Source organism: Narcine bancroftii, chromosome 4 (genome assembly GCF_036971445.1).
Source record: "Narcine bancroftii isolate sNarBan1 chromosome 4, sNarBan1.hap1, whole genome shotgun sequence".
In the NCBI taxonomy this organism is placed as follows: domain Eukaryota; kingdom Metazoa; phylum Chordata; class Chondrichthyes; order Torpediniformes; family Narcinidae; genus Narcine; species Narcine bancroftii.
The window spans coordinates 36,797,056-36,814,053 of record NC_091472.1 but is presented as its reverse complement, the minus strand read 5'-3'; the positions used below and the strand labels follow the sequence as shown (position 1 = coordinate 36,814,053).

Here is a 16,998-nt window from a genome sequence, read left to right as displayed (position 1 = left end):
CTAAGATGTTACCAGGTCTTCAGGAGTTGAGTTACTGGGAAAGATTAAACAGATTAGGACTATACTCCTTGGAATGAAGGATGAGGAGAGATTTGATAGAGGTTTACAAGATTATGAGGGGTAGAGACAGAGTAGATGTGAGAAGGATTGGGGGAGATAAATACAAGAGGTCATAGCTTTAGGCTGAAAGGGGAGAGGTACATGTGAAACATTAGGGGAAGGTTTTCACTCAGAAAGTGGTAGGAGTGTGGAATGAGCTGCCATCTGATGTAGTGAATGCAGATTCAATCTCGAGTTTTAAAAATAAATTGGATAAATGCATGGATGAGAGGTCTGGAGGGTTATGGAATGAGAGCAGGTTAGTGGGACTAACGAGTTTTATTGGTCAGTCAAGACCTGAAGGGTTGAATGGCCTGGTTTCTGTGCTGTAATGTTCTATGGTTCTAATGGTGCTATCTTCAGCAAATTTATGGATCGCTTTGGAGTCGAACAGTCATGAGGATAGGGAACAGAACAGGTGTACCTGCTGATGATCAGTGAAGAGTAGGTGATGTTGCCCAACTGTACAGATTGGGATCTGCTGACGAGGAAATCAAGGATCCAGTTGCAGAGAAGAACAGAGTTCCAGCTCCCTTAGTTTGGTCAAAAGTTTTGCTGGAATGATGGTGTTGAACGCCAAGCTGTAGCCAATGAACCAGTTGTGCAGACGATCTAATGTAGAGTGGAGGGCCAGCAAGATTGCAGATGCCATTGATACGTTGTAACAATAGATGAACTGAAGTGTGTCCAGGTACTCTTTGTATTGGACCACATAACATTTGCTCCATTCCTTCAGGTGTGTGAACTAGAGGTAATTATTATTACTTCTTAAAGTTGAAAATACAAGTATAAGCTTGTTTTCCAATGATTAATCAACATTAATCACTACACGGCAATATGGTAGCACAGTCATCATTGCCACTGACTCACAGCATCTGAGACACAGATTCAATCTTGGTGCTGCTTGTGTGGAATTGGTGAAATGGTGTAATGGTGAAATATTTCCTCTGGGTGCACTAGTTTATTCCATTTCCTAAGAAAAGTGCAGCAATAAAACTTCCTAAGAAAAGTAACTGGTTAAGTTAACCAAACGTGAATGACTAAAAAAAAAATCAAGAATGCTTTTGAGAGATGGTTTAGGAAATGAGAGGAAAGGAAAAAAAGGGATAATGACAGTCCACTCCTCCTTCAATCACTGTGAAGAAATTTAAACCATGATTATAAATGTATAATTTCAAAACATATAAGAAGAGTCACCCAAGTATAAAATTAATTCAAAACTGGTCTGAATATATCTTTAATTTCATGCAAGTTCCAAGAACTACAGGTATTCCCTGACTTGAGACATATGCAACTTACATCCATCCACACATATGACCAAATTATTTTTTAAAATATAAAATTTACACAGATTATGTTGTATTAATAGATACAGGGCAGGTAAAAAGCCAAAATGTGCATATTTATCTTGTTAGTCAGCATCCCGAAGTCCGTTGGCTGGGTGTAGCCATCTTGATTGCTGTGTTCATGCACGAGTTTTCGGTTGGAGCATGAGCAGTGGGTTCACATATTGGAGTTCAGTTGGCACATGCGCGAGAGTTAAGGGTGCATGGGCGAGAGTTAAGAGTGCAAATTCAATCTCATTTGGGCACTTAACTCTTGTACACACGCTAACCAAACTCCAATAAGCGAACCACCACAAACGCGCCAACTGAAGACTCATGCATGCGCACAGGAATCAAGACGGCTGCGGGTATGGACCCCAGGACGCTAACTTACAAGGTAAAGCATGAACCAGAATGTGGAGATTCGCCAAAGGTGATCGAAAAATTCAGAAAGTTTTAAATTGTTATCATCAAATCTACAATGAAAAAAAGATTTGATTAAAAAGTTTGCTATAAGACTTTGGTACTCCAAGCTAACAAAGATGCCCATCTACATATACACACAAGGTAAAATATATCCACCATCATTTGTGTGGAAAAATTCTCACTCAGATTTACTACAAATATTTCTCCTCACCATAAACTTTTGTCCTCCAGTATTAAGACCATGGCTATCTACCCTATCAATTTCTCTCATAGCTTTATATACCTGTATTATGTCACTTCTCCATCTCCTTCACTTCAGAGAAAATAGTCCCAGTCTACTAATCTCTCCTAACAACTCAAGCCCTCCATTCCGGGTAATATACAAATTTATCTTTTCTGCACCCTTTTCAGTTTGTTGTAGCTCAATTATTCTTTTTAAATGAAGGTTCATCATGACTTCCTTGCACTTGTACTGTGTGCAACTATTTACAAAGACCATGATCACAAGCATGTACAAGCAATGCATGTATTTCCCGAATCTCTGTGATGATATTCCTTTCCAAATGGTGTCCTCTAGCTTATACTTCCTCTCATCATTCATCCAACCAACATGCAATACTCCCATTTCTCAGAATTAAGTTTCATCTGCGAGTTCTCCACCCATTTCGCCAGCCTATCCCTATCCCCTTGAACTATTTTTCAGAGTTCGCCACATCACCAAGTTTTGTGCCACTTGCTGATCTGGAGACAAGTGTACTTGCAAGGTACAGGTTGAAATTAATAAGCAAAGGAAAGCAGTGGTCCTTGAACGAATTCCTCAGAAGTTACACTGTAGTCATTTGTTTTTCAGTCAAGTATGAATAAAAATTTTTTCACTACTGCTCATTTTCTGTTATCTTGCCTGTTTTCTGCCCATGCTGCCTCAGACCACTTGATTCCATGGATTTCAGCAAGTTTATTTGACACAATTTGTTATTAACCAAGCTATGATTGCTTCACTGTTTAATTTACAAAAGTGACTACAAATTCTGTCCAGCTGTGTGGAGTTATAAACTCAACTCAAGGTTAAAAAAAACATCTTGAATGCACACACTGTATTAAAACTAAGGACACAACCTAAAAGCTGAAGGAAGTTTTGGGCAAGATTTAGATAAATGCTGCTGGTAAATTAAGCTCATCTGGGATAAATAGGAAATCCCTGGAACATACTAATATAAACAAGAGAAATCATTTTGGGAAAATGGGGAAATGTCACAGGGATAGATAGAACAGAACCCACAAGAGAGGGCTGCCTTTCTCAAAATAATAAGTTTCCAAATAATCAGATAATTGGAGCTACAATTATTTTAAGCAAATAACAAGCTGGAAGATATCAGGGTGTCAAGCAGCATTCGTGGAGACAAGGGCACAATTAATGTTTTGGGTCAGGACGCTCTACTGAGGTGGGATGGGGAAATAGCAAGCATAAAAAGGAGGAGGGGCTAGGTTCGAGGGAGGCCCAAGAGGTCATAGGATACTTGATGGAGAGAAGTACCGGAATAGATCAAAAAATGGAAACAGGTAAAGGAAATGGTGGAAACAATCGAATGAGAGGTTATCTGAAAATGGAACATTCATGTGAGTTGTTGACTACCGAAACGAAACGTGATACACTTTTCGTCAAGTTTGCATAATGGTCTCATCCTGACACTGGACTAATTCAAATTCAGACAAGTTTGCATGGGAATGGGAAAGGAAATTAGAACTGATGGCAACTGGGAGTTCTAGCTGGCAGACAAGGACATAACATCAGTGTTCAAAAAGAGTCACCCAACCTGGGTTTGGTCTTACCAATCTGGAGGAGCTTTTATTTTTGTGTTTTAATAGCGCAATTTAAGATATCTAAATTTGATATTCATCTTTGCAAATACCAGCATAACAGCCTTTTATCAGATATTTTAAAAAAATCATCCAGAAAGTTCAAAGTTACAATGAGTCTTTGCCCTTCTCCACATTTTAGCATATGAATTAAAAAATTTTGTTGAATTTTACCTTTGCATTTTCAAGGTTCTAGAGTTTTAGATAATAAAATGGAAGACAGGTTGATTTACCCACCAGCTCAATCTTACACACAAAAAAAAATCAAAGATTTTGGATGAAGTTTTTTGTACTCTAGGTAAATAATTAAAAACCGAACATTTCTTCACAGTTTAAGTTTTCAGTTTCAAGGGAAAATGGTAGTAATTCAGGTGGTACAACTATCTCACAGCTCAAAGCACCTCGGTGCGATTCTGACACCAACTGGTGGAATTGGGGTTCTTAACTTTTTCCTACATTCCAAAGATGTGTGATTTTCAGGTGAATTCCCTCCTGTAAATTACCCCACATATAGGTGACTGGAAGGACAAACTGTGTGTTTATGGAAATGAAAGAGAGAATAGGTTATAAAAAAGTGGAAGAAATATTATCGATGGGATTTCTCAGAGCTAGAATAGACTCAATGGGCTGAACATCATGAGGAAATAATCAAAGCATTCACAGCAAAGCGTGAATATCATTCTCCACCTTCTCTGTTCAAGAGCAAGTTGAAGTACTGTGTAATGTTCCAGATTTAAGCATTTCACTTCCCTTAGCAGCCATTGTCCTTGCATTATCTATCTTGCTAATTCAGAGCTCAATTAATGGTACCTTTATACAGTGTCAAGTTTAACAGACACTTGAGTCTTGCATTCAATCTTTATTACCACGAGAATGGAAGCAATCTCAATGAAGGTGTTTAATCTAAAATGGATTAAATCCAGGACACTTGAAGAACAATTTACTAAACCCAATATAGACAAATATTCACTGAAAAATTAGTTGATCAATCCTGTTTCAATCCAGTGACTTAGGTTCAAATCCAGCACTGTCTATAAGGAGTCTGAACATTCTCCCCATGTCTGCATGGGTTTCCTCCAGGTGCTCTGGTTTCCTCCCACCCTTCAAAATAAACAGGAGTTGTTGGTAATTGGGAGTAATTGGGCAGCATGGGCCTGTGGGCCAGATGGGCCTTTTACCATGTTGTATATCTAAATTTAATATTTTTTTAAAATAGCTGATTTTAATTAAACCTGGTGGCCAAAATTAAATGCAACGACTACCATTTGAAACTTTGGGCTATGTTTTAATATAGTAAAATACAAAATTTCCAATTCTCATGAAAAATTAAATTCCAACATGGAAAATGTGAAAAATTTCATTTTGGAGGATCTGAATTCATCCTGCAAGTTCTTTTATTTCAGAGCTCCTACTCTGATTGAAGACAGGATAATTACAGGTGTGCGCCGATTAACATCCATGATACGCTCTGTGAAATTGGGCATTATACAATATGGACATTGCTAAGTATATAATATGGTGTTCGCACAAAGCTATATGGGATATTGTAATGTATCTGTAAATGTGGCTGCGGGGAGAGAGCAGGGCAGTCGGATTAGTTGGGACTGATACGGGACTGCGGGGAGAGAGCAGGGCAGTCGGATTAGTTGGGACTGACGGGGCTGCGGGGAGAGAGGGGTTCAGTCGGATTGATACAGGGCTCTGGGGAGAGAGCAGGGCAGTAGGATTAGTTGGGTTTGATACTGGGCTGTGGGGAGAGAGCGAGGCAGTCGGATCAGTTTGGGTATACAGTACACAATTTCCTATAGCTAGCGATCACTTTTTCTAAATTGCTGCAGACTTGCTCGTGGTAATGGAATAATTATTGGACCTCTGATGTATATGCAGTCAGACGTTACCCAAATGGACTTTAAGCAGCGCACACCTGTATTTGATAAACTTGGAATTTTAGAAAAAAACTTGAAATTTGTATTCATAATTGCCATCTCTCAAATTTTGCTTAATTTCCTTTGTAGCACAAGGACAAATTCTACACATGGAATAAATGTTCTTGTATATATTTTCATTATTGATTGGAAACAAAAATCTAAATAATATCTTCCTATCAAACTCAATTGTAATGCCCTTGATACCATTAACTAACTCAAGCCAGACCCCAGTTTTTCAAACACGAGAGAGAAAAACAGGCTATTTGTCAAACACAGCAAAAATGAAAAAAAAAACATCTCCATATATTCCAAGTGTAAATGCAAGAACCTGAATTTTTAAATGAGTATTTAAATTATATACAGTTACTAATTGTGAATAAAACTGAGAATATGTAAAATATTAAAAGAGGTAATAGCAAGTTTAGCATAGCTAATTAAACATGTATGAACCAAAAGTCATGACACGTGTTGGATGTTAGTTCATGCGAGTCCACTTTGGAACTCGAATCTGAAATCAATCATTCAAGCGTACATTACAGATGCATTTCAAATCAAAACATATTGAAATAATTTAAATGAATCCATAAAATACATTAACTACCTTGTGTAAGCAGGTGTCCACCACCCAGTTGCAGACTTTTTCAAGGTCATCCGTTATCTCTAGTCTAGATCTAGCGAACTCACAGAGCTCCTCATTCGACATCACATCCCAAATGCCATCACAAGCCAGTATAATAAACTCATCTTCTTCTGCTCTAAGAATCTCATACACTTCAGGTTCTGGAGATACCAGCTGCTCTGTAGGCCCTTTCCCATCGACACACTTGTAATCATAGTCCCCCAATGCTCTCGATACAGCTAGTGACCCGTTAACTCGCTGTATCATTACACTGCCCCCTGCATTCTGGATTCGCTCTTTCTCCCTTGGATTGCAAGGCTTATGATCTTGTGTTGAAAAGCAAAGTTGTGCATTTCTGAAAAGAACCGCTCTCGAATCACCACAGTTGATAAAGTAAATGTGCTCTGGAGAGATCATCACTGCTACAGCTGTTGACCCACTCCTGTCCATGCCATTTCTCAACTCTGAAAAGTTACGCATGTACTCATCAATTTTCAAAAATCCAGTTCTGATACCACTCTTGACATGTTCTATGGTAGGTTCAATGGGATAACCAGACACATTTGTGCCTCTGAAGTCTTCATTACTTGTGATGTGTTCAAGTAAGTGCTTTGAACAGTAGTTTGCCACTCGAGAGCCTGCATGGCCATCATACACTGCGAAGAAGGACCATGTGTCCAAGCCTTGAGGAATGCCAACAATAGCTGTATGAGCATCTTCCATCTCCACTCTCCAACCCTGCATGCTGCTAAGGCCATAACGCAAATCATTTCCTGCACCATGTGCATTATGTTTCTCTGTTTTTGGTTTATCCAAAAATGCTCCCATTTTTCACTTTCCTGAAAGAAAGATACACAAATAATAGGTTATTTGCAAACACAAAATAATAAAGAAAATTCTTTACAAAAAAATTGCATTCAACTTTTCATTTTTTCCACAAAAATGTATATTGTTTCACAATAACTGATAAATTGAAAATAAAACCAAAATTTCATCCAATGATCGAATGTTCCTTCCAAGTTTGCGATCTTCTGATTGAAATTCTCTTTAAAAAAGTACAAATATATAGTACATTCTCTAACTTTTCAAAATCAATAACAGAACATGTAATTGTAGATTATAGAATAACAATATCAAAATGTAACCAAAAATGACAAAACACTTGAATGCAATAATCAGCAGTTAACTTGTGATCTATTTGTGAATTCTGTTTGAAAGTGGTCATGTATCAAGAGGAGCTGAATGGAATGGGTTTGCAAACAACAAACTTAATCATTATTCTCCAGCTCCCTCAACAGCCCCTAAGGCTAGCTGGATGAGGTTCCCACCCTGGATGAGACATATAAGGCAATCGAACAACTGAAAAGTGGCAAAGCAGCAGGTATGGATGGAATCCGCCCAGAAGTCTGGAAGGCTGGCGGCAAAACTCTGCATGCCAAACTGCATGAGTTTTTCAAGCTTTGTTGGGACCAAGGTAAACTGCCTCAGGATCTTTGTGATGCCACCATCATCACCCTGTACAAAAACAAAGGCGAGAAATCAGACTGCTCAAACTACAGGGGAATCACGTTGCTCTCCATTGCAGGCAAAATCTTCACTAGGATTCTACTAAATAGAATAATACCTAGTGTCGCCGAGAATATTCTCCCAGAATCACAGTGCGGCTTTCGCGCAAACAGAGGAACCACTGACATGGTCTTTGCCCTCAGACAGCTCCAAGAAAAGTGCAGAGAACAAAACAAAGGACTCTACATCACCTTTGTTGACCTCACCAAAGCCTTCGACACCGTGAGCAGGAAAGGGCTTTGGCAAATACTAGAGCGCATCGGATGTCCCCCAAAGTTCCTCAACGTGATTATCCAACTGCACGAAAACCAACAAGGTCGGGTCAGATACAACAATGAGCTCTCTGAACCCTTCTCCATTAACAATGGCATGAAGCAAGGCTGTGTTCTCGCACCAACCCTCTTTTCAATCTTCTTCAGCATGATGCTGAACCAAGCCATGAAAGACCCCAACAATGAAGACGCTGTTTACATCCGGTACCGCACGGATGGCAGTCTCTTCAATCTGAGGCGCCTGCAAGCTCACACCAAGACACAAGAGAAACTTGTCCGTGAACTACTCTTTGTAGACGATGCCGCTTTAGTTGCCCATTCAGAGCCAGCTCTTCAGCGCTTGACGTCCTGCTTTGCGGAAACTGCCAAAATGTTTGGCCTGGAAGTCAGCCTGAAGAAAACTGAGGTCCTCCATCAGCCAGCTCCCCACCATGACTACCAGCCCCCCCACATCTCCATCGGGCACACAAAACTCAAAACGGTCAACCAGTTTACCTATCTCGGCTGCACCATTTCATCAGATGCAAGGATCGACAATGAGATAGACAACAGACTCGCCAAGGCAAATAGCGCCTTTGGAAGACTACACAAAAGAGTCTGGAAAAACAACCAACTGAAAAACCTCACAAAGATAAGCGTATACAGAGCCGTTGTCATACCCACACTCCTGTTCGGCTCCGAATCATGGGTCCTCTACCGGCACCACCTACGGCTCCTAGAACGCTTCCACCAGCGTTGTCTCCGCTCCATCCTCAACATCCATTGGAGCGCTTACATCCCTAACGTCGAAGTACTCGAGATGGCAGAGGTCGACAGCATCGAGTCCACGCTGCTGAAGATCCAGCTGCGCTGGATGGGTCACGTCTCCAGAATGGAGGACCATCGCCTTCCCAAGATCGTGTTATATGGCGAGCTCTCCACTGGCCACCGTGACAGAGGTGCACCAAAGAAAAGGTACAAGGACTGCCTAAAGAAATCTCTTGGTGCCTGCCACATTGACCACCGCCAGTGGGCTGATAACGCCTCAAACCGTGCATCTTGGCGCCTCACAGTTTGGCGGGCAGCAACCTCCTTTGAAGAAGACCGCAGAGCCTACCTCACTGACAAAAGGCAAAGGAGGAAAAACCCAACACCCAACCCCAAACAACCAATTTTCCCCTGCAACCGCTGCAATCGTGTCTGCCTGTCCCGCATCGGACTTGTCAGCCACAAACGAGCCTGCAGCTGACGTGGACTTTTTACCCCCTCCATAAATCTTCGTCCGCGAAGCCAAGCCAAAGAAGAAGAAACATAAATCATTTATGCAATTTATACCTTTGTTTCCAAATTACGGCAATTTGAACATTATACATAAGTAGCAAATGAAGCAAGAATGCTTATTCTAATTGCCTAAAAATATAACAATTAGGACAAACAAAAATCTGCTTATCAGAACTGCATGACTTTGTTTAAACTTCATAAGACCAATTGCTTTTTCAGGTTTTCAGTAATTTCTCCTTAAAATGTCTGGATAGATTACCGATTACAGTTCTGTTCAATTTAAGTAACATTTTTGAACATTATGAAACATTCTGTACAGTATATATTGTCCACTTCCTTCCTCGACATAGAGTTCTATACTGTCCAATCGTTAAAGAATTTCTACACCACCAAGAAAGCCTTTGCTGCCTCATGTGAAGATGTTTATTGCCAGTTATCACATTTATGGAAAAATAAATCACAATTTGCCTTACAAACATTCCATATATCCATTCATGTGTTAAAGGAGTCTTTTCTTTCATGTTAAGAGGGTCAGGTTTCCATATTTGCATTATATTTAAATTTAAATTAGTAATATCAAATGTTAATTAATTTGTTTTTTCTGTGCATAAATGAAGGGTCAGTCATAAGTCTTGTTCCTGTATTGTAACCACCTGTAATGCTAAAATAGGAATTCATTTACCTATTTTAAGATAAAAAGATCAATAAAACGTGCCATACCTTAGTCATTTGTTACACATTGTCAACTTCACATTTCTGCTGACAAGTTTGACTACCAAGCAAAATATAAATCAGACATACAAAAAGTCCATGATTCAAAGAGAAGCAAATACAAGAGAGATGATATATTGGATGTGATATCACACTTTCAAGTTCTGAAGCACGAACAGCTCAAAGGCAATACCTTCGTCATGTGCTGCTTGCTAGACGAACACTAGACAAGGGTTAAGTATTTTCCACAGCTTACTCCAAACCACAAAAGATCAGTGGAAATGTGGTCAGTTTTTTTTGACAGAGGAAACAGAGTTGGCTGAATTTTATTATGAGCATGTTTGTCTGTTGCTTATTCATCTGCTATTCCGTTGCATCCTTCCTCAGCGAGAATCTGGTTGAATATTTTATCAGCAAATAAAGGCTTAAAAATATGAGAAATATACATGTTTATATATTTTAGGCTGCAATACTCTGGATTGATAGATGCCCACTTCATTTAAAATTGACTCAGAATAAGTCAAATGTCCAGAGAGTTTAGGGCTCCAAATCTTTCCTATTTGCACTCCAGATAATGCATGGCCCAAAATTTCTCAACAACTTTCCAAATTATATGCTCACACAAGGATCAATGCCACAATATCTGTAATATTACATCAACATTATCTTTTTCACAAACATTGTAAGAAACAAGCTGAATGTGTGCAACGTGAGATTCTGTCAATGGATTCATAATTCCAAGTTGGGCCAAAAAGTGTGCAATATGATTAACATTATTGCTCCTAGGGCCAAAGAAAGATAAATAAATGCTTCTATTTCCAGATCAACAAACAGCCAATACCAGATGAACACAAAGTTAGAGCTCACTGTAATGGACTCTGGCAATAACACATTTAATAGCCCTTGTTTAGTGCAGAGAGACCTTGGGCAGGAAACAGAAGGGTTGCCATCAGCTAGGTACCTGCATTTACTTTTTAAAAAAAAAACATTGTGGTAAAGCAGGAAATATCAGGTAAAAAATAGCAAGACAAAAAACAAGACAAGAAGGCAGAAATAGATTAAGAAATGAAGAAAACCTAATAATTAGCCAGCACAAAATCAAATTGAGTGGAACAGTAAAGAATAAAATATGGAAAAAATATGAACAATCAATTAGGGGAAAGAGTAGAAGCAAAAAACATGTTTAAATAAAAAGCAAAATTTGCAAAGTTCATGGTGCCAAGATCAGATGTAAGCAAGTGACGACCATTCCAATTTTAATAACATATCTTTGCCTGTAAATAGCAAATAGTTTTAATTAAAATGTGGCATTTGAAAATATATATGACAGAATGTAAACAGTTGTGATGAAAGTTGTTCAAATTAATTGCTCATTTAATTTTACACGGATGCTTCCTGACTTGGTTTTTAATAGCAAGTGCTTATTTATGTGTTCACAGCGTCACACTATTTTTTTTGCAATCATACCAAATACAAAACATCAAGAGAACCCTACCCCTTTATGCAAGTCCTATTAAACAGAAAGAAGAAACAAAAAAAGCATCCCATTGGCAGTGCATACAGTAAAACACATGAAGGCATGATAATACCACACTGTTAAAATCTTTACAGAGGTCTATTGTCTAGCCAATAGCAATCGTAACCCTATATTGGTGCTAGTGAGATATCTATATGCTCTAAATAAGGCTGCCAGATTTTTAGGAAGGTGTATATTTCTTCCTGAGATTGTATGTAACCTTTGCAAGTAGATCCAGCTATTCATCTCCAAAGACCATCTTCCATGTTACTGCTATGCACTTCCTGGCCACACACAAGGCAATTTCTGTGAATTTAATATGAGAATTATTTAGTGATCTACCAAATGTGGTAAAGTTCCCCAGAAGACAAAGCTCTGGGTCCACTAGGAAGGCGACTCCCATGATCTTGGTTAGGGTGTCACAGAGGTCATACCAGAAGGGCCTCAGCAACCGGAATGGCACTAATGTCACTTCCACCGACATAAGCATGGGTAGAAAGTGCAATAAACTAGTCTTGTCTATAACTGCATCGAGTGTATGTCATTCTTCCACTCTCTGCTGAAGCAACTCACAACATTGGTGACCCTGACTGGTCCAAATGCCATTTGGACCAGAAGATAACCAACCAGTCAACTCTTGAAACTGCTGACATTCTGGATAGTGCAGCCACTGGTGTGGTTCAACCAGGCCAAAGCCCAGTCCCAGTTCCAACAGATCTCCACCAGCACCATGCACTACTACCATGTGGCGAGCTCGCTCAACCAGGACACAGCAGCACAAGTTGTCAATTTCCTGTGGCAGCCTCCAAAACAAGGCAAATATGAGGCCCTCAAAGAGCTTTTAACCCAAACTTTCGGATTCTCATGGTGTGAGTGTGCTAACCAACTGTTGCACATGGACGGCCTAGGGGACAGAGTCCCATCCATCCTCATGAGTGACATGGTGACCTTGGTTGAGAAGAATAAGCCTTGCCTCTTTTTAAGCTGTTTTTTCTGGAACAGCTGCCTGAGGATATCTGACTGCTGCTCACCAACAAGCACTTCAGCGACTCCAGGAAAGTCACCACTCAGGCAGTCGTGCTCTGGAGACCGAAAGGAGTGGCAGCTCCGTGGTGGAAAGGTCACTAGACCACGCATGCAGAGAACGCCAAGGCTACAACAACCGTCAGAAAGGCAAGTGGACTCCCCCACCAATCAGTACTGCTTCTACCATCAGAGATGGGGTATGGAGGCTCGTCGATGCTGCCTCCCCAACCCCCGTTTCAGGGAAACACCGTGGCTAACAGTCGGTTGGCGGAGTGGTTCCACAGACACCTGAAGGCAGCTCTGATGACTCAGCTCAAGGACAGATGAGCTACCGTGGGTCCTCCTGGGTATCCGCACAGCATCAAAGGAGGATTTCAATGTCTCGGTGGCAGAAATGGTGCATGGCACACTATTGGTCATAACAGGGAGTTCTTGGCTGCTGCCAAGGACCCTGAAGAACCATCAGCAGCACCTAAGGGAGCAGCTAGGCACCTTAACCCCAGTATAGCCCTTGCCACACAGCCAAACGAAGACATTCATCCCCAAGGACTTAAAGACATGTAAATACGTCTTTGTAAGACGGGGAGCACACCACTCGCCTCCGCAATGGTCATATGAATAACCAGACACATATGCACACTGGATATTAGCAGTAAGAGACTTTCACTTTCGACTGCCTCAAGCCAGCACACAGACATCAGCCAGCTGGTTACTACACTGGCTTTGCAATGCAGGGGCAGGTTGCCAAAGGCAAAAGACAATACTTGGATCGCCGGTTCTTTTTTTTTGGGAGGGGGGGATCATGTAGTGGCCCAACACAGAAAATGGTGGTCAAATGCAGCGATCATACAAGGCCTGCACAGGCTAATGACCTCTCTTTGGTCGACTGCCCGCATGATGGGAACATCAACTAGAGACCAGAATGCCATTGAAGTCATTTCTGCTGATAAAACTGAACCTATATAGCAGGGGCAGAAAGTGCAAAATCTATAACCACATTGAATGCATGTTGTTCTTCCACTCTCTGCTGTAGCAACTTGGTACAAAACCTTGAAAATACAGTGGTTCTTGCATCAGTAGGATTCTCAAGGATAGGATCTATGAGCATTTGGAGAAGTGCAGTCTACTCAAGAACAGTCAGCATGGCTTTGTGAAGGGAAGGTCATGCCTCACGATCTGAATTTTGAGAAGTTAAAAACTGTGGATAGTAGAGTAGTAGATATATATAGATTTTAGTAAGGCATTTGGCAAGATACCCCATGAGAAACTCCTGAAAATCATGAGACACGGGACCCATGGAACCTTGGCTGTGGAGAAAAACAATTGGCCTGCATGTAGAAAGCAGAGAGTAGCAATGGAAGGAAAGTATTCTACCTGAAGGTCAGTGACCGGTGGAGTTCTGCAGTTCTGGGACCCCAGCTCATTGTGATCTTTATAAATGACCTGGATGAAGAGGCAGAAGGTTGGTCGAGTTGTGGATGGTGTTAAAGGTTGTCATAGGTTACAAAAAGATATGGGCAGGATGCATAGTTGAGTGGAAAAGTGGCAAATAAAGTTCATTCTGGATAAGAGTGAGGTGTTGAATTTTCAGACAAACCAGAAGGCTGAGTGCAGAGTTAATTGACAGTTACTTCAGAGTTTGGAGGAACAAAAGGACCTTGGGCTCCAAATCCATATATCCCTCAAGGTCACCACACAGGTTGATAGGATAGTTAAGAAGGCCTAGGGGGTGTTAGGCTTCATTAATAGAGGAATTATGTTCAAGAGATCAGAGGTGATATGGCAACTCCTCAAATCTCTGGTGAGACAATACTTGTGAGTATTGTGTGCAATTATGGTTGAAATGATGTGGAAGCTATGGAGAGGGTGCAGAAGAGATTTACCAGGATGCTGCTTGGATTGGAAAATAAGTCTTATGAGGTAACAGAGCTGGGATTTTTCTCTTTCAAGCATGGAAGGCTGAGAAGACACTTAAAGGTCTACAAAATTGAGAGGCATAAATTGGGTGGAGAGCCAGCACCTTTTTCCCAGGACAGGAATAGCAAACACCGGAAAACATGTACAAAGTGAAAGGTTTAGTTTAGGAGAGACATCAGGAATAGTTTTTAAAAAATATATAAACACAGAGCTGTGGGTGCCTGAAATGCCTTGCCAGGGATAGTGGTGGAGGCTGAAACATTAGGAGCATTTAAAAGACTCTTGGGCACATGGATGGAAGAAAAATGGAGTTACGGGGTAAGGAGGATTTAGTACATTTTTTAAGGAATACACGCATTGGCACATCAAGGGCCGAAGGGTCTCTACTATGCTGTAATGTTCTATGTTCGACGTTCAATGTCACCAAAATCAAGGAGCTGATTGTTGACTTCAGGAAGGGAAAACCAGAAGTTTACAATCCAGTGATCATTGGGGAATCAGATAGAGAGGGTGAACAAATTTAAGTTCTTGGGAATCACTATCTCGGAGTACCTTTCCTGAACACAACACACGAACAGCATCTTGAAGAAAGCACGTCAGCGTCTATACTTATGAGTTTGAGGAAGTTTGTATGACATTGGGAACCCTAGCAAATTTCCCCATGTGTAGTAGAAAGTGTGCTGACCGGCTGCATCATGGTCTGATATGGGGACATCAATGGCCCCAAGCAAAAAGCCCTCCAAAAGGTAGTGGACACAGATCAGGACTTCATGCGTAGAACCCTCCCCACCATCAAGAACATCTACAGGGAAAGCTGCCATAAGAGAGTAGCAGCAATCATCGAGGATCCACACCACCCAGCACATGCTCTGTTCTCACTGCTACTATCAGGAAAGACATATAGGTGCCACAAAATTCACACCACTAGATTCAGGAATAGCTGCTACCCTCTCACTATCAGACTCCTCAACAACAAATTCAATCAGGGATTTATTTAAGGACTCTTATTTTTGCAATTTATTGATTTTTACTCTCTCTCTGCATTGCACAAGTTTGTTTACATTTCTTTACCTGTTTACATGTGTGCCTGGTGTCAGTTTATTTTTGCACTGCTAGTAAGTGGTAATTCTGCCTCGCCTGCAGGAAAAAGATTCTCAGGGTTTTTTGTGATGTCATGTACATACTTTGATAATAAATCTGAATCAAAAACTCAGCAGATCATGCAGCATCTGTGAGAAGTCGAGGATAACCAACAATTCAGACCTGAGCCCTTTGTCTATGTGATTCCTAGGGCTTAGGCACGCAATGTTAGTTGTCCATACCTTGACAAAAGGCTCAACCCCAAAATTAGCTTTTTAAGAGCCCTTTTTCTACTGGCACCTTGTCCCAGGAATTAACCGCGACAGGCACTAGTGGGGAAAAAAACTGTCTGCGTCAAATGATGTCATTTCGTGCTGGGGATTAACCACCTCAACCCCTACACGTATCCCTGGCGTCAGCATGCTGATAAAACCAGTGGAAAAGGGACAGCAGAAAGCAACCCATTTCCAGCTGAAGGAAGAACACTCTGATCCCTGGGGAGGAGTTGTGCACAAGGGTGACTCAGTGGAAACTGCACAAAGGCTTCCTATCCTGGGACACCGCATGACTGTTGAGTTTCTCCAGCACTTGTGTACTACACTACAATCCCAGCGTCTAACGATTTTCATGTTTAATTCAATTCTTTGTGGGACTAAGTTGTCAGCAATTATGACAGATGATTTAAATATTTGGCAAACTCCAAGATAATAAATGGAATCGGTACTGTGCTTAATAGTTTTGTCAACTTAAATTCACAGCCTGGATATAACGCATGCTATTTATTTTCATTTTCCCAAAAAAAAGCAATGAACTTTCTAGTATGCAACCTGGCTATTCTATAAGTGCCACTTACTTATGGAACACTCACTAAATGTTCATTATCCAAAAAATTTAAACAAAATTTCAAATAGTTTGTTCCCCTTGATGGTGTTGGGACATGTTGCAGAGAGTTACCCTTTTCACATCAATAGACACAAGCTTGGCAATATTAATCGATATTAAGGAGAAAAAATTCTCCCATTCAACCATCCTACCTTTGCTATATGCTTGATTTTATTTCTGCATTTGTACACGCTACGAGTTCAAATCAAATGTTGACAACTTCTAAACTGTCAGAAACATCAAGTCCATCTGGAGGTGGGATCCCTTTCATCCCTCTTAACCAATATCGCCAAACAGCTTCTACATAGAAGAATGAAGTATTTTTAAATATACTTTTCCATCAAAAAATTCAGCTGCCAAACCATTATTTTATTGCTCTTATCAATAATTCACAGGTTTCGCTATATTTTGAAGAAACTAAAGCATTTATAATATTTTATTAATTTTCTTTTTGAAACATGCTATGATACCTTTGGTCATGTATTAGAAGCTGCATGCCTTATCCAAACTCATA

The 16,998-nt window shown here is 40.5% G+C and overlaps 1 protein-coding gene across 16 annotated transcripts in view; it reads right to left on the bottom strand.

Moving 5' to 3' along the window:
• ppm1ba (protein phosphatase, Mg2+/Mn2+ dependent, 1Ba) overlaps nt 1-16,998 on the bottom strand; it is a 187,381-nt gene that overhangs the window by 79,990 nt on the left and 90,393 nt on the right. For 14 of the 16 annotated variants that reach the window (XM_069931073.1, XM_069931069.1, XM_069931066.1 and 11 more), the window contains one exon: nt 6,237-7,093. In XM_069931073.1, coding sequence (XP_069787174.1) covers nt 6,237-7,082 — 846 coding nt within the window. In that variant the 5' untranslated portion in view covers nt 7,083-7,093. Of the gene's footprint in view, nt 1-6,236; nt 7,094-16,636; nt 16,785-16,998 lie in introns of all 16 variants that reach the window. The other 2 variants (XM_069931068.1, XM_069931070.1) reach the window with 1 other exon arrangement.